The sequence below is a fragment of the Microplitis demolitor genome, chromosome 9 (genome assembly GCF_026212275.2).
Source record: "Microplitis demolitor isolate Queensland-Clemson2020A chromosome 9, iyMicDemo2.1a, whole genome shotgun sequence".
Taxonomy (NCBI): domain Eukaryota; kingdom Metazoa; phylum Arthropoda; class Insecta; order Hymenoptera; family Braconidae; genus Microplitis; species Microplitis demolitor.
Window position 1 is genome coordinate 16,266,935 of NC_068553.1, and position 21,760 is coordinate 16,288,694.

The following is a 21,760-nucleotide window of genomic DNA, read 5'->3' on the forward strand; positions in this document are numbered from 1 at the left end:
AATATCAAGATCTATAAATATAAGATCTATGATGACTTTATTTAATGATTGATGGACATTTTTTATGATTTATACTGTTTAATTAACAGTCAAAGGAGTTTGTATGAATGACTAGCATTTGTACTTGAGTTAATTAGGTTGTGTTGGCATTAATTCATAAAAATAAATACATTTTAGCATAAAAATATATAAAAATTTCATTAAATTTATTCGAATGATTTTAATTTGAAAATTGTTGCATCAGCTTTTTTTGGACAAGGGGGTCGCGGGGACGGGGGAAGAGGGTCAGGTCACGTAGGCACGGTTGAGGGGTAGTTCGGACGTAAGGTCGAAGTTGGGGGGAGATCCCTCTCTACCTGCGCAGAAAAAAATCCGATACCAGTAAAATCGTCTACTGCGCAGGGTGAGTAGTAAGAGGGAGAAAGTGGGGGTGAAGTGAGAGGGCTAAAGTCAAGGGGCAAAAGGGTCAGTTGGCACCCGACACCCGATGTGTAGACATCGTAGTCGGGGTGTCCAACTATTTTTAAAAATTCTGTTGACTTCTTTTGCAAGAATTTTTTTTTTTTATTTCCATTAACGTCATCAATAGTCACCTTGAAAAAATTTTTTTTTTTTTTTTTTTTTTTTTTCAACAAGCGTTTTCGCAAGTTGAAATAATTAATTTTTTTTTCTTAATTTTTTTGTCTCATCAATTAAATACAATAGTCAACAGGATTTTTATTTATTAATTAATGACAATTATTTAAATAGATTATCAGTGGATTTCAACGATGAAAACTCTCTTTCTGATGTCTTGACTGGAAGGAAGGAAGGAAGCAAACAACACTGACCTACCTCGACGGACTGCTAGCTGTCATCCTACCAGCTGATCATCTGGCATCGTTCGGCAGGGAAATAAAGTTATTTCCCTGTTGAGGTTTGTTAATGTTCGTTAAATTTTGTCACTTTCTTTTCTCTTCTCTATTATAATCTATTTATTTAATTTCATTTTTTAATATTTATCAACGGTTCCGTATCTTTTTTTTAATTTAAATTCGTTACAATTATCAATCGTCGAGTCATTTAAATTAAATTACGGTTTTTTTTAATTAAAGTCGAGTCATTTACATTAAATTCAGTTCTTTAAAATTAAATTCAAGTCATTTACAGTAAATTCAGTAATTTGATATCAGAGTCGAGTCATTTAGATTAAATTCAGTTTTTTTTATTAAAGTCAAGTCATTCGCGATAGATTCGGTTTTTTTGAATTACAGTTGAGCGTTTGCATTAAATTTTTTTTTTTTTTAATAAAAATCGGGTAATTTAAATCAAATTCAGTTTTTAAAAATTAAATTCCGGTCATTTAGATTAAATTCAGTTTTTTTAATTAAAGTCAAGTCATTCGCGTTAGATTCGGTTTTTTTTCAATTGCAGCTGAGCGTTTGCATTAAATTTTTTTTTTTTTAATAAAAATCGGGTAATTTAAATTAAATTCAGTTTTTAAAAATTAAATTCGGGTCATTTAGATTAAATTCAGTTTTTTTAATTAAAGTCAAGTCATTCGCGTTAGATTCGGTTTTTTTCAATTGCAGCTGAGCGTTTGCATTAAATTTTTTTTTTTTTAATAAAAATCGGGTAATTTAAATTAAATTCAGTTTTTAAAAATTAAATTCGGGTCATTTAGATTAAATTCAGTTTTTTTAATTAAAGTCAAGTCATTCGCGTTAGATTCGGTTTTTTTGAATTACAGTTGAGCGTTTGCATTAAATTTTGTTTTTTGAATATAAATCGGGTTATTTTCAGTAAATTCAGTAATTTTACATCAAAGTCGAGTCAATTAAATTAAATTTCGGTCTTTTCAATTAAAGTCGAGTCAATTAAATTAAATTTCGGTCTTTTCAATTAAAGTCAAGTCATTCGCGTTAGATTCGGTTTTTTTTAATTGCAGCTGAGCGTTTGCATTAAATTTTTTTTTTTTTTAATAAAAATCGGGTAATTTAAATCAAATTCAGTTTTTAAAAATTAAATTCCGGTCATTTAGATTAAATTCAGTTTTTTTAATTAAAGTCAAGTCATTCGCGTTAGATTCGGTTTTTTTTCAATTGCAGCTGAGCGTTTGCATTAAATTTTTTTTTTTTTAATAAAAATCGGGTAATTTAAATTAAATTCAGTTTTTAAAAATTAAATTCGGGTCATTTAGATTAAATTCAGTTTTTTTAATTAAAGTCAAGTCATTCGCGTTAGATTCGGTTTTTTTTCAATTGCAGCTGAGCGTTTGCATTAAATTTTTTTTTTTTTAATAAAAATCGGGTAATTTAAATTAAATTCAGTTTTTAAAAATTAAATTCGGGTCATTTAGATTAGATTTCGGTCTTTTTAATTAAAGTCGAGTCATTTACATAAAGTTTCGGTCTTTTCAATTAAAGTCGAGTCATTCGAATTACATTTAGTTTTTTTAAAATTAACGTTGAGCATTTACATTAAATTTACTTTCTTCTGATTAGGGTCGAGTCACATAAATTAAAAATTTTTTTTCTTCTTAAATTCAATTTATTTTTTAGTTCGTAGATTTAGTAACATTCGAGTCATATTTATTTTTGGGGTGTGAATTCATAAACAACAATACATATTAGCTTTTTAATATTAGAGTCACTCACATTTTATTAGAATTAGATCTTTAAGTCGAGTCATTTAAATTAGCGTCATTTTTTTTAAATGTCGTGTCAACTATATCAAATTTAGCTTATTAGAAGTAGAGTTAATTGAATTACAGTAGATTCATTCGAGTTACAGTAAATTCGTTCAATTTTAGAATATGCCATTTAACTTGAATTAATTTTTCCAAGTAGAGTCATTTATTTTTTTAAATTTTGTCTTTTTTTTTATTACATTCATTTTAATTAGAGTCATTTGAATCACAAGCAGTACTAACCGAGTAACCTTTTTTTTTCTATAAATTGAATAACTCCCTTCTGGAGTTATTGTATTTTATTTTTTTAATTTAACATGGGGTGTAGATTGATTAGTTATCAATAGCCTTCTGCTGTTGATAATTCAAACACAACTTTTTTTTCCCATCTCACACACATACACATACGCTCTTTGCGTTCCCAACTCTCTCTCTCTCTCTCTTCTATTTCTTATCTTTTTCTTATTTTTTTTAATGGGGGTAATTAGATTAATTAGTGGACCAGTAATAGGTTTTTTGTTGAGAGTATTCTCTCAGTAGAATCACGCGTTTAATTTTAGAGTCAACCAACCCTTCCCTAACTCATCTCTTTCTCTTTCTATACCACCACCTTCACCCCTTTTTTTTAATAATTAATTCGCGTTGGGTTTTTGTCCGCGAAATGGGATATTGGTCTAGTGATTTAGTTGGGAGGGGGTTTATGGGTGTTAGGGATTATAAGGACACTTGGTTCTTATAATATATTTAGAATTAAATTCACGCGAATTAGAGTCTGAAAATATATATCGCTCTATAGATCTTAAAGGCGAAAAATATTGTTACGCTGTTATGGGTGGCCAACCATAGCAGCGTATATAAAATATTTTTTTTTATCCATTAAAAATTAAAAAAAATTTATTTTTTTTCTTTTTTAATGATAAAAAGTTGAAAAAAGAAATTTTCCCTGATCAGTTTTAATTTTTTTTGAATTATTCTGTCCCACCCTTTGAGTACCCGGGTGCGATTTGGGTGCCGGTCTCAATTCATTTAAAATTTTTCTGATCAAATCTTTTCTTTTTTAAGTGTTTAAGCGTCTGTAGAGCGATATGTGTTTTTTATTTTTATTTTTTTATTCAATTAATTAGAGTCACTTTTGCTGCGTTAGTTAATAAGTTAGTTATACTATAGGAGGGGAATAATATAGGACTGGGGTTTTGATGTCACTAGACTGATCGGGGGAGTAGATTAATTAAATAATTCGGGTTTTTTTTTTTTTTTTTAATTAGAGTCATCCCATCTCTTTCTTCTTAATGAGTGGTAACTCTACCACTCATTTACTCTTTCATTTACTACACACTTTACCCCCCTTTTTTTTTTAAATTCGAGTATTAGCGTCACGGTTTTTTTAGATATTTAAGTTACTGGTCCAGGGGCTTTTAAATTAGAGTCAATTTTGCTTTGGGTTCTTTTTAGCTTCAATTCTTTTTCTTTCTCTCTCATACACCCTTACTTACACTACCCCTGAGACTCTGTTCATCTTTAATGAAATCGAGTCTCACCCCACACGCCGCCGTATAGTCGAGGTTACTCACAACCTCGCTTACGGCGACTTTTCTCCACACACCAATCTACACCCTTAACTTTTTTTTTCCCTTAAATTCATTAAATTAGATTTAAATTAAAAAAAGACACCTGGCACTTGGGTAGGTGGCATTTGCATTAGAGTCTTGAATTTACTCGTTAGTACTGCTTGCTTGTAGTATTTATTTGATTAGAGTCACTTTTAAAATCGAGTTTTTTAAAATTTTTTTTCCTTTAATAATAAATTTAATTTAAATGGCATTTCCGCGTAAAAAAAAGAGCCTTGGCACTAGGTCAGGCTGTCGCGTTTTTAAATTGTTAGTTTTTTTATAATATATGTCCTGATCTTCTGGGCTGGTACGCATAACCCTCCGGTTCGATCGATGTCGGTCCTTATTGGTCGCATGCTATAAGAAAATCTATCATTATCATGTTGTTATCGGTGTTATCATTATTATTGTTGTTGTCATAATTAATAACAATATCATTACCACTTTATGAGTGAGATAATGATAGTGTAAGTGGCCCTGGCAGGTCACATTGCACAATTGCTATTAATATTGATTGCAATGGTTTTATTGATGATATCATAATGATGTGATTTTATAGTGACTTTTGTGTGCGATCAAAACGGGGATTCGATTTATCGATTGGCTGGTGGCCTAATGCTACGCATACGGTTCGGTTTTGATGGTAATATATTATGTCGTTTCTATTATTTTTCGGAAAAAAACACACGAACACTTTTTTTTTTATCACACATGTATTTACACCCCAATTATTTTTTTTTAACTTCAATTTTATAAGATTAGAGTCATTTGAATTAACGCCAGTTTTTCAATGATAGAGTAATCAATGTAGAATCATATTTACAGAATCGGAGATATTTTCAGTAGCTTCAGTTTAAAATTTTTTTTCTTTCAATCAATCAATTAAATGTAAATGCTCATTCACTTTTAATGTTTTATCGTCATTTAATTCGAGTCATTTAATTTAACGTCAATTTGATAGAAGTAGAGTCACTTTATTTAGAGTCGTTTTTTTTAACAGTAGAGTCATCTTATTCGAGTCATTTTTGAAAAAGTCGAGTCATTTAATTTAGCGTCATTTTGATACGGGTAGAGTCACTTAAATTAGGGCCATTTTTTTTTTAATTTTTTGCTTCGATTAATTAATTTAATTTAAATGCTCAGTTATTCTTAATTTTTTATCGTCGTTTAATTCGGGTCATGTAATTTAACGTCAATTCGATAGAAGTAGAGTCACTCTATTTAGAGTCGTTTTTTTTAACAGTAGAGTCATCTTATTCGAGTCATTATTAAAAAAGTCGAGTCATTTAATTTAGCGTCATTTTGATACGGGTAGAGTCACTTAAATTAGGGCCATTTTTTTTTTAATTTTTTGCTTCGATTAATTAATTTAATTTAAATGCTCAGTTATTCTTAATTTTTCATCGTCGTTTAATTCGGGTCATGTAATTTAACGTCAATTCGATAGAAGTAGAGTCACTCTATTTAGAGTCGTTTTTTTTAACAGTAGAGTCATCTTATTCGAGTCATTATTAAAAAAGTCGAGTCATTTAATTTAGCGTCATTTTGATACGGGTAGAGTCACTTAAATTAGGGCCATTTTTTTTTAATTTTTTGCTTCGATTAAATAATTTAATTTAAATGCTCAGATATTCTTAATTTTTTATCGTCGTTTAATTCGAGTCATTTAATTTAACGTCAATTTGATAGAAGTAGAGTCACTTTATTTAGAGTCGTTTTTTTAACCGTAGAGTCATCTTATTCGAGTCATTTTTAAAAAAGTCGAGTCATTTAATTTAGCGTCATTTTGATACGGGTAGAGTCACTTAAATTAGGGCCATTTTTTTCTTGCTTCGATTAATTAATTTAATTTTAATGCTCAGTTATTCTTAATTTTTTATCGTCGTTTAATTCGGGTTATGTGATTTAACGTCAATTCGATAGAAGTAGAGTCACTTTATTTAGAGTCGTTTTTTTAACCGTAGAGTCATCTTATTCGAGTCATTTTTAAAAAAGTCGAGTCATTTAATTTAGCGTCATTTTGATACGGGTAGAGTCACTTAAATTAGGATCATTTTTTTTTAATTTTTTGCTTCGATTAATTAATTTAATTTAAATGCTCTGTTATTCTTAATTTTTTATCGTCATTTAATTCGAGTCATTTTACAAACAGTCGAGTTACTTAATTTAGCGTCTATTTAATAGAAATAGAGTTACTTTTTTTAAGAGTAGAGTCGGTTTTCGTTTCACTTAATGATAGAAACCTGGCACTCGGTCAGGTTTCACTGTTTTTTTTTTAAATTTTTATTTTCAATACATTTCGATCGTTATTGCTCGTATATGTTAAGAAAATCTGTAATAATCATGCTGTTATCGGTATTGTCAATATTATGGTTGCTGTCATAATTAATATCAATACCATTATCATTCTATAATGATAGTGTAATTGGCCCTGGCAGGTCACATTGCACAATTGATATTAATATTGACTGCAATGGTTTTATTGATGATATTATAATGATGTGATTTTATAGTGACTTTTGTATACGATCAAAAGGAAATTCGGTTTCAATTAAGTAGTTTAATGTGAATGCTCATTCATTTTCATTTTTTTATCGTCGTTTAATTCGAGTCATTTAATTTAACGTCAATTTGATAGAAGTAGAGTCACTTTATTTAGAGTCGTTTTTTTAACAGTAGAGTCATCTTATTCGAGTCATTTAATTTAGCGTCATTTTGATACGGGTAGAGTCACTTAAATTAGGGCCATTTTTTTCTTGCTTCGATTAATTAATTTAATTTTAATGCTCAGTTATTCTTAATTTTTTATCGTCGTTTAATTCGGGTTATGTGATTTAACGTCAATTCGATAGAAGTAGAGTCACTTTATTTAGAGTCGTTTTTTTAACCGTAGAGTCATCTTATTCGAGTCATTTTTAAAAAAGTCGAGTCATTTAATTTAGCGTCATTTTGATACGGGTAGAGTCACTTAAATTAGGATCATTTTTTTTTAATTTTTTGCTTCGATTAATTAATTTAATTTAAATGCTCTGTTATTCTTAATTTTTTATCGTCATTTAATTCGAGTCATTTTACAAACAGTCGAGTTACTTAATTTAGCGTCTATTTAATAGAAATAGAGTTACTTTTTTTAAGAGTAGAGTCGGTTTTCGTTTCACTTAATGATAGAAACCTGGCACTCGGTCAGGTTTCACTGTTTTTTTTTTAAATTTTTATTTTCAATACATTTCGATCGTTATTGCTCGTATATGTTAAGAAAATCTGTAATAATCATGCTGTTATCGGTATTGTCAATATTATGGTTGCTGTCATAATTAATATCAATACCATTATCATTCTATAATGATAGTGTAATTGGCCCTGGCAGGTCACATTGCACAATTGATATTAATATTGACTGCAATGGTTTTATTGATGATATTATAATGATGTGATTTTATAGTGACTTTTTTATACGATGAAAAGGAAATTCGGTTTCAATTAAGTAGTTTAATGTTAATGCTCATTCATTTTCATTTTTTTTATCGTCGTTTAATTCGAGTCATTTAATTTAACGTCAATTCGATAGAAGTAGAGTCACTTTATTTAGAGTCGTTTTTTTGACAGTAGAGTCATCTTATTCGAGTCATTATTAAAAAAGTCGAGTCATTTAATTTAGCGTCATTTTGATACGGGTAGAGTCACTTAAATTAGGGCCATTTTTTTTTAATTTTTTGCTTCGATTAATTAATTTAATTCAAATGCTCAGTTATTCTTAATTTTTTATCGTCGTTTAATTCGGGTCATGTAATTTAACGTCAATTCGATAGAAGTAGAGTCACTCTATTTAGAGTCGTTTTTTTTAACAGTAGAGTCATCTTATTCGAGTCATTTAATTTAGCGTCATTTTGATACGGGTAGAGTCACTTAAATTAGGGCCATTTTTTTTTAATTTTTTGCTTCGATTAATTAATTTAATTCAAATGCTCAGTTATTCTTAATTTTTTATCGTCGTTTAATTCGGGTCATGTAATTTAACGTCAATTCGATAGAAGTAGAGTCACTCTATTTAGAGTCGTTTTTTTTAACAGTAGAGTCATCTTATTCGAGTCATTTAATTTAGCGTCATTTTGATACGGGTAGAGTCACTTAAATTAGGGCCATTTTTTTTTAATTTTTTGCTTCGATTAATTAATTTAATTCAAATGCTCAGTTATTCTTAATTTTTTATCGTCGTTTAATTCGGGTCATGTAATTTAACGTCAATTCGATAGAAGTAGAGTCACTCTATTTAGAGTCGTTTTTTTTAACAGTAGAGTCATCTTATTCGAGTCATTTAATTTAGCGTCATTTTGATACGGGTAGAGTCACTTAAATTAGGGCCATTTTTTTTTAATTTTTTGCTTCGATTAATTAATTTAATTCAAATGCTCAGTTATTCTTAATTTTTTATCGTCGTTTAATTCGGGTCATGTAATTTAACGTCAATTCGATAGAAGTAGAGTCACTCTATTTAGAGTCGTTTTTTTTAACAGTAGAGTCATCTTATTCGAGTCATTATTAAAAAAGTCGAGTCATTTAATTTAGCGTCATTTTGATACGGGTAGAGTCACTTAAATTAGGGCCATTTTTTTTTAATTTTTTGCTTCGATTAATTAATTTAATTCAAATGCTCAGTTATTCTTAATTTTTTATCGTCGTTTAATTCGGGTCATGTAATTTAACGTCAATTCGATAGAAGTAGAGTCACTTTATTTAGAGTCGTTTTTTTTAACAGTAGAGTCATCTTATTCGAGTCATTTAATTTAGCGTCATTTTGATACGGGTAGAGTCACTTAAATTAGGGCCATTTTTTTTTAATTTTTTGCTTCGATTAATTAATTTAATTCAAATGCTCAGTTATTCTTAATTTTTTATCGTCATTTAATTCGAGTCATTTTACAAACAGTCGAGTTACTTAATTTAGCGTCTATTTAATAGAAATAGAGTTACTTTTTTTAAGAGTAGAGTCGGTTTTCGTTTCACTTAATGATAGAAACCTGGCACTCGGTCAAGTTTCACTGTTTTTTTTTTTAATTTTTATTTTCAATACATTTCGATCGTTATTGCTCGTATATGTTAAGAAAATCTGTAGTAATCATGCTGTTATCGGTATTGTCAATATTATGGTTGCTGTCATAATTAATATCAATACCATTATCATTCTATAATGATAGTGTAATTGGCCCTGGCAGGTCACATTGCACAATTGATATTAATATTGACTGCAATGGTTTTATTGATGATATTATAATGATCTGATTTTATAGTGACTTTTTTATACGATCAAAAGGAAATTCGGTTTCAATTAAGTAGTTTAATGTGAATGCTCATTCATTTTCATTTTTTTTATCGTCGTTTAATTCGAGTCATTTAATTTAACGTCAATTTGATAGAAGTAGAGTCACTTTATTTAGAGTCGTTTTTTTAACAGTAGAGTCATCTTATTCGAGTCATTTTTAAAAAAGTCGAGTCATTTAATTTAGCGTCATTTTGATACGGGTAGAGTCACTTAAATTAGGGCCATTTTTTTCTTGCTTTGATTAATTAATTTAATGTAATTGCTCATTTATTCTTCATTATTTTATCGTCATCTAATTTAGCGTCAATTTAGTAGAAGTAGAGTCAGTAGTTTTTTGAAAGTAGAGTCACTTGAATTAGAGCCATTTTTTTTTTAATTTTTATTTCAATTGAATTAATTAATGTCAATGTACTTTCACCCCCCTCCCCTTCGTTTTTTTTATTTTATCAAAATTCCGTAGATTCTAGTCATTTTTTAAATATAAAGTCACTTAAATTAACGTCGTTCTTTTAACAATAGAGTCATTTTACTATTTATCTATTTAGTTTTGATAGCATTTTAATTATTATTAAAAAAAAAAAAAATTAGATACGCGAACCGTACCCCGACATGTTTATTTTTTATCTTTTTTTTTTTTTTGCATTATTTAGGAATTTGTTTTATGTTTAGAAATATGATTTTTTTTAAATAGATTTTTCAAGGATACGGAACCTCACCAGGGATTGGATAAATTTTATAATTTTTTTTTTTCGTTTAGGTTTAAATGTATAATTTTTCTTTCTAATTTTTTTTAGTAGATTTTTCATGATTCCAGGGACCTACCTAACTCTTACCATGTTGAAGTTATTAGGCTATTAATTTCTTTCTCTTTTTTCTCTTTCTAATTTTTTTTTTCAGGTTTAGATATAATTTGGATTAACTTGTTTCCATATTATTTATGACGTGTCTAATCTAGAGTCCAATGGAATCTATTGACATGACTGGCCTACCAGGACCAGAATAATTTTGAGGACAGTGATGTTGCTGAACATCAAGGACAAGGTGATGCAGATCCAAGGACACACCGCCGCTTTAATTTTTTTTTTCTGGTGCATATTTATTTTCAAATTTTTTATTTTTTTTATGAATATGTATCCCTGTATTTAATCTATTGGGATATATATCTTAGTTTCAGATCCAGTCAAGAAGAATAAGGATATCCATGGCTGCCAAGGAATACCGTGACCAGGAGAAGGAGGACCAGGACCAAGAAGAAGACCAATTATTTATTTAATTAATTTAATTATTTATTTTTATTATTTATTATTTATTTGTATTTTTTATATTTATTTATTTAATTTTAGCCAAATTGTAATTAGTTTTAAATACTTATTTTGTTAAGGTGTGAGTGTGATGGATGCTGTAAGAGTGATTTATAATTTATTAATTTATATTTTTATTTTGTAAGAATGTGTACGAGTGGCATGTTTTTATTGCATGGCTTGTGCTTGCTTGTTTTTTTTTTATTTTTTTCGGGTTTGATCGCATGGTTTTATTTGTTTATATTTAATTTAATTTTATTCCTTATTTTTCCCTTCCCTTTTAATTTTAAGTGTGTTTTGTTTTTATTCGGGTTTGATCGCATGGTTTGGTTTGCTTCTATTTAATTTAATTTTTCCTTTTTTTATTCCCATTCCCGCTTAATTTTAAGTCTGTTTTATTATTATTAAATTTAAATTTAAGAGTGTGATCAGTGTGTGTGATTTTCTTCATTGCGATATCCAGGCACGGATACTAATAGTAAGTTTTAATTTTAACAAATTTTTATTCAATTTTATATTTATATATATTCATTTGTATTGTTTATGTATTTATTTTATAATTGTTTTATGTATAATATTTTGTATTTGTATTTTATTTAGCTTTTTTTTGGTCACCAATCGAGTGATCACTGTGTTGGTCGGGTTTTTTCACTGATAAAAACCTCCGATATAAACCGATAGATTCCGGGTCTATCGGATTTTTATCGGAGTATTTTATCGGTGTCGAGGTTTCCCAAACGGGCTATTTTCTTTCTTCCAAAAGAAAATAGCCTAGACCAGTACAATTGTATTTCTAATCAAATACAATTGTAGGTGAATGCGCACAGTATAGGAAGTCGGTCCTCAGCCGCTTTTTTTTTTTTTTTTAAATAATAAATCCTAATATTTATTATTTTTAATTGAGCATTTATTAATGAAAAAAATAACCTTCCCTTTATTTTTAAGTAAATATTTTAGTTTATAAGTAGAAATAAGTATATATATATAAGAAAGTGAAAAATAATTATAATTAAGAAGAAGCAGAAGAACCCTCATAGATACAGGTAAGTAAAACAAAAAATTATGAATAATTAAGAAAAAAATAATATATTTATTTATACATATAATAATTTTTTTTTTACAATATTATTTATATTTTTTATCCGTTTCTTTACAAAAATTTTTATTTCCCGTACGATATTGATGCTAGTCAGCTGCTAATAATAATTACAACAATTTTTCACGTTAACGTAACAAATTAAAAATCTTTAGTTTATTCTTCTTAATTGTTTTTTGAAGTATCAAAATAATTAATTTTATTTTCATTATTAATTATTTTTAATACTTTATTGTTCATTAAAAAAAAAACTATTTAACTGAATAAAAATTTAATGAAAAATACTCTTTACACGATTAATATTTTGTTATTTAAAAAATTTTTATTATTTAAAAATAGTTACGTTTTAAATACATAAGTTTAATTATGAGCGTGAATGTAGAAGATATCAGACAAATATTAAATAAATAAATAGATTAAATAGCTAAAAAAAAAATAAAATTAAAAAAACATACGCATTAAAAAAATTTCGAAACTAACAAGTGAATTCTTTTATTTATATTTATCCATTTATTTATAATTTTAAATTTGTCTGATGTCTTCTACATTGACACCCACATTTTTCCTGCTTTTTTTTTATATGGTTGTTTAAAATTCAAATTAATTTAAATATTGTGGCTCCACCTACAAAAACAAAAAGAAAATACATTTTTATAAATTGCGGTAAATAACCCAAATTAATAAATTTCCGGTGAAAAATAAATTACACATGTATGAGTAAACGGGATATGCGTGAAAGACACCTACCCTCGATTGTCTATTGATACGTATACATAAATCAAAGAACAGATTTAATATTCCAATAGGAAACTGTAGGAATCAATCCGAAAACGCCATGTGGGAACCCGTATAGGAATCTATGCTGGATTCTCATATGGATTTTTTTAATAAGATCATAATGATGTATTATTATTAAATAATTCATGAATAAATAAAATTACAAATTTTATTATCGTGATATCGAAAAAGTTACAAAAAAAAATTAAGTAAATTAATAAAGTAATAAATAATTTTCTGACGTTAAGTTTTGAATAATAATAATAATATAAAATTATACACAAAATTACAATCTTATAAAAATTTAAACAATCAAACAATTAATTTTTTTACTTAAATACTAGCAGTCTTACAAGCAATCCATCTATTTACATATATACTACAGATATGTTACGATTTGACTATGAATTGTTAATCTCTACGTCATTAAAAAATTACTTTCAATCTTCTAATTTAATTTGTACAAAATAAATTTTACTATAATCTTAAAATTAAAACTGAACGCAGTCATTTTATTTTCTATTCCTGAGCTTCTTGTTTTAAATGGCGTCATGTTTTGCGTTTTAAATGATAATTAACTAGCCTTCATTGTTTGGGGGTGTATGCCAACCGCGTTCTTGGTGCTTTTTCTCTAAACTATCAAATGATAGCACCGCATCGTAAAGAGTGTATCTTAAATTTGGATTATTGCTGCTACTAAGTGACTTTGTTTCATCAAACTGCCATACACGTGCGTGACCCTTGAGCATAGTCGCTAATATCTGCATTATCAAGGCTTCCATTGTAAACGCAGAACTCCAACCCTGTTTTGTTAATAGTTCCATACAAAGTGCACCTCCTGATGTTACAAAATCACCAGACATAATTGGATGAACGATTCGTACAAATGGTGGTTCAAATGGAAACATGTCACTAAATAATATTTGAAGAAGAATAAAATCTTTGCCTTCTCTTTTTTTGAGAAGTTCCAAATCTTTGGTCAATGGTGAGTCAGGATCAGTAGACTTTATTCCAACATTCCATCTGTATAGACTGTCATTAACTAATTCAATGGTGTAAATTTTATTTTTAAAACTATCACTTCGGTAAATGTCTCGCAATTCTTTCATTAAACGATCAGTAGCTTGTATAATACCTGACGAACCATTTTTTGAAGTATACTTCATTCGAATTTGTTGCAATCTTCTCCATGCTGCTAATCCTTCTGAACTCATTTCCTCATCAGTCTTTATTTTTTCAGTATTAACTTCTTCTTCAAAATCATCAAGATCATCATCATGCTCACTAGCTTCGTCTTCAGTATTTACGTCACTTTCATCTTTAGCTGGAGCTTCATCGGCTACTTCTTCTGCTACAGTCTTACTAGTGCTTGCTTCTGATGGTAGAGAATTGGAAATTATTTTCAATCTCTCAAGATCCGCTGGCTCAGGTATAGAATTTAGGCGACACAATTCTCTTAATAAAATTTCTACTTGTTTTATTATATGGTTGTCATCACCAGTCGTGTCGCTTAAAATTTTAACAACATTTAGTATTCTAAAGTCATCAGTTTCTGCAAACCATACTGGTGGAGTCATAGGATATGTTTCAGTAATACTGGCATTAATTTCATACTTTTTTCCGTCTTTATCAACAAATATACAATTAAGCTCGTCCACGCTTGCAGAGATTATTTGAAATCTTTCATGGTTTTTTGGAAATACTGACTCAATAGTTCTTATCTGTTGTTTAAGAATTTGTAAGCAAGCCATTTTTGTTGAAGAACTATAACTAATAAGTGATAAATACTGAATATTAATGCGTTTAAGATAATAAATGAACACCAAATAATTTATTAACTTACTTTTGTAACCGGTGACTAATATATATATTTTTAAATATGTTTTATACTGATAAATTATACTCTGTACTTGCGACGTTTACAACTTTGAGGTGAGAGTGAGATTTTTAGGTTACGATAGCCTCAGACTAGAGCTTCATACAACACAGACTCGAAACAAGAACCGAAGATGGCCGAAGTGATATTCAACAAAAGGTTAATTATGAAAATCTAAAAAATATATTTTTAATTTAACCAGCAACATAGGAAAAAAATTTTATATCATTTACATTATTTTCTAATATTTTTTATATTTTCATATATATATTTTTTATATATTCTATACTTGTTGTAATTTAACTTGTATTTTTTAAATAAATTTTTTTTATAGGGGTTTTCAACGCAAGAATTTCCGTTTGTTTCAACTAATAAAAAAAAGTGCTTGTACACAGAGAAAAATTTCTTGGGAGAAAAAATATATATGGAAGAGAGGAAAGTCATCGATGCTAGGCAATAGTAATGGGAGTAGTTCGATGCTCGCCACGAGATCGCGCAGCCACTTTTACTGTTCCTGGTAAGAAACATAGCTCAGAAGTTTTATATTCCAAACTTGGAAGCAATTCTGACACGTTAAATTAGTTTTATGTATAAATTTTTTTTAGAAAATTAGATTTATTAAAATGTATAAATTTTACTCTCTAAAAATTAATCAAACATAAAAATTGAAATGTTGAATGCACACAAGGTAGCATTATATTAGAACAATATGCTGTAGACTGAAAAAGAACCGAAGATGGCCGAAGTGACATTTTCGTAAACCTGAGCCCTATACAACAGACTCTGAAGAAAAACCATTAGAAATAGATCCAATACAAATCATTGGATCAAACAATAGTAAGTATATAACTATATATATATATAGTTATATATATATATATATATATATATATATATATATATAGTATATAACTATATATATTAACTCTATCTGTGAATAAAAATAATTTAAAAGTTAAAGTCTATATTCTATCGTTTACTATTATCTCCAATTGTTGAAAGTTGTTCTTCGTTAGTTGATCCATATGGAAATAACTGGTTCGAGTTTTCCGGCAGGTTTTATGCATTTGACTCATGAGCTAGACTTTGAAGAAACTCGCCAGAATTATAGTTTTAGAATTAATTAATATTTTTATAATTTCGAGGATCTTGAACGGATGAGGTGAATATTTTCATCGACCTAGATTGTGCGGGATAGATTTGTTTTTTTCAACAAAATAATTGATCAAATTTTGTCAATGATGATTTTAAAGTTTATATGTTTGCTTGCTTTAAAATTCTTTATTTATAATTTCTTAATATACACGTGAAAAATATTCAAGTTATAATTCATATTTAAAATTAAAATTTGAAAGATGAATGGATGTTATATTTATAGACGTAATGACTAACGCATTATTAAATCATTTTGTATTATTTTATTTCGTATAGTCAAAAGAATATCTAGTAAACTATTAGTTACAGTAAAAAACAAAAAATATGAAGACAGTAACAAATATCACTTATCCGTAGTTTGGAACGAGTTATTTATGTTAATGTATGACTTTAATGACTTCTTGGTTTGTTTTTATTGAAGGCAGAACAGTCATGAGTCCTAAACAAAAAATAAATATTTTTTAATTACTGTAAAAATAGAAAAATCAATCAAAAGTCAATTAAAGTAGCACTGATTCAAAATTACTGTCAAAAATTTGATAGAAATTTGCATGTGAGTAGATCAAAATGAGAGAAAATCCATTAAAATTTTTAAAGAGATAGTATATCAGTAAAATACAATGAAATCTATGATTTCTCATGATACAAAATTTTAAATGTATGAAATTCAAAATTTTACTAGTTTTCTGTAGCTGTTGATAAATTTTAATTGATATTTTTTTCTTTTCATAGTCTACTCATATGTCAAATTTAATTAATTTTTGGACAGTGGTTTTAAATCCGGCTGTGCTACTTTCAAAAAAATATTTCCACGTTAAAATTTTAAGTTATAAAAAGTATAATGTTGTTTTAAAAGTAAATTTACAAGAAATAATGGGTCATCATATCGGCAATGCATTTCGACATCCACGGTAAATAAGTTCGTAATCTACCCTGCATTCTTGTATATTCTTCCGGAAATTCTGGGCATTTTTCAAGCTGATACTTAATACTGCTCGTCGTCACGAATCTTTAAATTTATAAATCATCATTATTTGTAATTATCATTGACTTTAATAAATAAATATCAGTATTTTTTCAAAGCTTGTTAAATACTTACTTAGATATTAAATGCCAGAGCAAATAGTCATTATGGAACTCTGAATATAGTGAAAACATAACTAATGGATGGTTAGTAACTTCACAAATTGAATGTTTGAAGAAAGTCACTAAAACAGATAGAAGTTCATTTTTAGGTAAAATTTATCTCACAATCTAATGAAACTCCTAAATTCTTTTTCAAAAATGAGTAAACTTACTAGACGGTATTGCTCCATCTGATACGCTTACATCGTCGAATACTCGTCGCCTAATAAATGAAAATTATCATTAACATCATAATTTTTTAAACTATAAGGTGGAGGTACTTTTCTTGGTCACTTTATGCCAGCTTCGAACGCGTGAAAAATTAAAATAAATTTTCAAAACCTCTAATGACATAACTAATTTTTTGAATGTGTTAAAAGATACTTTTATAACACTATATTACCACGCAAGTCCAAAAGTAGAGCAGTGACCATAAATGGTACTTCTACCCTATATTTTTTTATATTAAGGATATAGTTATAGGTATATACCCTGCCATAAATATCACTATATCATTGGAAGTCAATTCAAATTCAGAGACCTGGTTATTCACCATTTCCATTATTCCACGATTCATGTCACTCATATAAATAGTCGTGTCGACTGAGTCGTCGTCATCAACATAAGGCATAAATTTATCTCCCTAATAATAAGAACATGATGATCATATTGCCGTATAGTAGTAATTGAATATAATTATCAGGATCCTCAAAATCGTAATATAAATGCAATACACTTACGGCTGGTATAACAATTCCTTTAATAGTAAATGAAATTATTGGTGATGAAAAAATTCCGAATAACATATCAATGTAGTTATAATACAATATGATGGGTCTCAATAAATCCTGTGGTGGCGCACTATAAAATAAAAAATTTTTATTAGCTCATATTTTATTTTTTCTTTAATTAATTATTTTAGAGAATCGTGAAATTAAAACAATATAATTACATTCCATAATTAAGAATTCTGCCATCTATTACAGGTAGTATATTTATATGGACACGTTCGAAATTAGATCCTAAATTGTAATATTCTTGTGTATATGGATCCAAATAGAATTCTCGTTGAAGAGCTACATATATTATATATAGTGTTTAATAACTGAATACTTATATTGTAATAAAAATAGAAAATAATATAGGGGAGAGTGGGGTGAAATGGGCCCCTTAAAAAAAAAGGCTTATATGTAACATAAATGTCGGCCTATTTTCCCCACTCTCCCCTATTAAATAAAAAATTATAATTTAATGATCCAAAAGTTGTTTTTAAAAATAATGGGATATATTTCTTATCATGTTTTAGCAGTCCAGTCTTTAGAGCTGACAACCAACTTTTATTTCTTTAATGTTAATATATTAAATAAAAATAAACAATAATATATTAAATGACATATATTTAAAATAATAAATTTTTTACCCAGTCTATCGAGTGCTGCAATTTGGGCATAAGCGTACAAAATTTCATTATTATGAAAGTCTTGTACATATCTGAGTATCTTACCACCGATATTTCCTTCCTGAAAAATAATTATCAGTTTGATGACTTATAATCTCCATGTTTTATGATTTTAAAAAGAGTTTGCAAATAATTTTAGTCTATTTCTTCCAAATGAGAGCTCTTATTCTCTGGATATAGACACCGAAAAAAAAGATTTCTTAGCGCAAGAAAAATTTTTCATTATGAAATGAAAACATAAATTTTTTTAAGATCAGAAAAAATTTCTCAGGGCATATAAAAAATTTTGGCGCCAAAAAATCCTTTTTTTCTGTGCATTCAACTCAAGTGTTCTGTGATCTAAAGAAATTTTTATAAAACCTCCATTTACTGTACAAGTACAATAAAGACATTTCCGTTCGTCCATCCAAGTGCGAAAGAGAAAAATGCAAACCCTTTTTAATAAAAAAAAAAGTAATTATGTAAATTTGATACATTACCACAATAAAATTTGAACCCATTTGATAAAGAGCAATAGCTGCTCGACTATTGTAATTGTGGTACAATGTAAAATTATTAAATTCCGGAATATACTAAATAATTGTAAAAATAAAATAAAAATTATGAATGTAAGTAAAAAAATAAATATAAGTATATTTAAATTTGAATTCTATTTGCATCAAATTTTTTTATTACTTCTCTTAGTTTTTTAGTCTCCTCATTATTCCAATGATCACGATCATCCCCACGTCCTCTTCGAGCAAAAGTAATTGGTGTATCAGGACTAATTAACATTTGCTCAGTTTTAGTTAATTCCATTCTCAAAAAGCCCGCTAGGTCGGGATTTTTCATTATAAATGTCAATGTATTGCCTGTTACTTCTATTTCAGATATTTGAACGAATACGCAACTTACAACTGTAATTATGTAAATTGGAAGATAGAAAATTATTTCAATAGCAACGATGTAAATAAAGAATCAGTTTATAAACTCACCCTGCAGATCATAGACTATCATATTATTATCCGATATCGCACCACATTTACCGTCTTTATCCTTATAAAACATCGCATTTGTATTAATAATACAAAATGCACATAAAAATAGTGCTTTGACAGTAAGTTCCATCTTTCTTGCTATTGTTTGCTGCTATACGACGCTCCTTAATCTATAAAATATCAAAATTATTTTTTGAATTTTATAAGAATGTAATATAAACATTTATAAAAAAAAATAATTTCTTTAAAAATTATATTTTTTTTAGGAATTAATCAGTAAAAAAGAAGGAGGTGACTGGGGTATGATGGGTAAGTTCGCAATTTTTATGAAAAAAAATTTTATTACTTTTGCATGTAATTAAAATTTTTATTTTCTTCTTTAAAGAGAAAAAAAAATATATAGAACAAAGACTAGTGCGTACTTAAGAAATATTGTATTATCGTATCAGATAATAATTTTCCTAATGGTTAGAATATAAAGATAAAGATTTATTGCTTAGTACTTAATTTTTACAATAACATGATAAAAAAAAAAACATATCAAAAATATAACAATGAAACAAATGTCATTAAAAATATATTAACAAATGTATAGCTAATGCCAACATATCGATATCAAAAAGTATTATGTCGTTAACTGAAGGTCACAAAAAATTCAGAGAATAAATATGATCAATTGATAAGACTCCACGCTCTAATAAATTTTTGGTGTGAAAATGGCCCCCGAGGACTCTACATGAAATCCTTGGTGTGAATTTGACGGTGTGAAATACAATCGACTCGTCATAAGCCTGGTTTGGGGACAGGGTGAATTTTTCTTGAAATTTCAGTCTTCCCGTGCGTTTAATTTTGTTCTCGACTACTCGTTATAAGCCTGTGTTTATTTTATATAATTTTAAACGTCATATTTACGTTTTGTCACATGCGTCAGTGTCCCGATTTTTCTAGTGCTTATAGCGCTAAAATAAATACTTATCTTTTTACACAAATAATAATTGTAATGTAAAAAATAATAATGACAAAGGTATTAATGAAAGTAATAATAATAATAATTGTTATTGATCAACATAATGCTCAATAAAACTTTTGAATTGTAACAGAAGCTTTAATTGTAATTAATCATTACAATTATCACCAATAAATAATATTTAACTTAATATTTATAAAATTATTATCCGCGAAAGATCGATAGTAAATTTTCATAATTAATTTAGATATTTTGTTGCTATTGTTAGTTTATAATTTATGTAATTTTAACGGAGGCTTATAACGGGATGTCTGCTACGAAACTCAAAAAAGTTGTTAAGTGGGGGCTGTTTGGACTCAGTACCTGCTGATTAAGGGGAGAGACATAACAGAAGCTTTAGTTGTAATTAATGACTACAATTGTCAAATTTAATTATTTGTAACTTTTGAAAATACTCGCTTCAAATTGAGAAAATTCTGATCAGCTTTCAAATATTCTTTTTTTTATTTAGTGGAGAGTTCAGTTTTTAAAAGTAACCAAAAGTAATTTTTTTGCAGCTTTTCGTCTAAGCTCTCCTCTGATAAAAATTTGAATTATTGGAAAAAATATTATAATGTTAAGTCGTTCAAAAGCAAAATCAAAATAATTTACGAAAACTCACAAATAATTCGGAAATTCGAATCATTAGATTCGATTCTATATCAAATAATTCAAGTTTGAAGTTCTTGCAACCCCTTGTAATAATAACTTATTATTAAATAATAAAAACTTACTTTTGCAGCTTATAGTTCTATTTTTGTAGTAAAAAAAATCGTCAGTGTTGTAATTATCAAAAAAAAAAAATTATAGTACTGTATAAAATTATGTTTTAACCGTACCTATATATACTTATACGTAATTTTTTTTTCTCGCACGATTTCGCCGTTAATAAAAAAATCATGTGACAATGAGTCATTGGATGCATACGAAAGCTTAAAAAAATTTTTTAATTTTTTTGTGATAAATAAATAATATAATTTATCATCGAGGAAAATTCCCAAGAAAATTTAAAAAACAATTGACTCAGAAGGCAACTTTAAAATTTTCCTACATATTTTTTAAGCTTCAGATAATATTCAATTGATATCTAACCGACTTGATAATTAACAGTTTGTATATTAATTAAGAATTTAAATACTTACATTCACTGGAATTCCAGAATTTCAGAACAAAGTCGAGTATTTTTTATAATAGTCGTCGAACTAATTTCTATTTTCGAATGATAAGTGATTAAAGAAATCACATTCTTTAATACCTTTATTATTATCTATTGCAGCCAATGAAAAAGTTCATTTAATCACGTGGAAATGCCTCGAGGTATTTGAAAAATTTATATTTTTGAAAGTGATAATACTTAATGAATCCTACATCTAGAAGTATAAAACCCAAG

General features: G+C 27.7%; 2 protein-coding genes and 1 long non-coding RNA gene across 4 annotated transcripts; 1 reads left to right on the forward strand and 2 right to left on the reverse strand.

Annotated features, from left to right (window-relative positions):
* The first annotated feature begins 632 nt into the window (after positions 1 to 632).
* Positions 633 to 11,358, forward strand: LOC128668609 (uncharacterized). Its single transcript, XR_008404252.1, has 3 exons — positions 633 to 916; positions 10,554 to 10,686; positions 10,767 to 11,358. It is a non-coding gene; the product is annotated as an uncharacterized LOC128668609 (long non-coding RNA).
* A 1,597-nt stretch (positions 11,359 to 12,955) lies between these two features.
* Positions 12,956 to 14,835, reverse strand: LOC103579262 (ubiquitin-conjugating enzyme E2 Q2-like). Its single transcript, XM_053741807.1, has 2 exons — positions 14,616 to 14,835; positions 12,956 to 14,542 (listed from the first exon to the last, which is right to left on the reverse strand). The coding sequence occupies exon 2, from the start codon at positions 14,521 to 14,523 to the stop codon at positions 13,351 to 13,353; it is 1,173 nt and encodes a 390-aa protein (XP_053597782.1). The 5' UTR covers positions 14,524 to 14,542; positions 14,616 to 14,835; the 3' UTR covers positions 12,956 to 13,350.
* A 1,216-nt stretch (positions 14,836 to 16,051) lies between these two features.
* Positions 16,052 to 21,582, reverse strand: LOC103579245 (uncharacterized). Of its 2 annotated transcripts, none has more exons than XM_008560613.3 (12): positions 21,513 to 21,582; positions 19,362 to 19,534; positions 19,063 to 19,283; positions 18,867 to 18,959; positions 18,349 to 18,448; positions 17,881 to 18,004; positions 17,669 to 17,789; positions 17,420 to 17,571; positions 17,102 to 17,151; positions 16,903 to 17,011; positions 16,669 to 16,812; positions 16,052 to 16,242 (listed from the first exon to the last, which is right to left on the reverse strand). In XM_008560613.3, exons 2-12 carry the CDS (start codon positions 19,492 to 19,494, stop codon positions 16,194 to 16,196), a joined length of 1,296 nt encoding a protein of 431 aa, XP_008558835.1. In that variant the 5' UTR covers positions 19,495 to 19,534; positions 21,513 to 21,582; the 3' UTR covers positions 16,052 to 16,193. The 2 variants fall into 2 exon arrangements, with proteins under 2 accessions (XP_008558835.1, XP_008558827.1); XM_008560605.2 differs by lacking the exon at positions 21,513 to 21,582 and adding an exon at positions 21,105 to 21,202.
* Between the last annotated feature and the right edge of the window lie 178 nt (positions 21,583 to 21,760).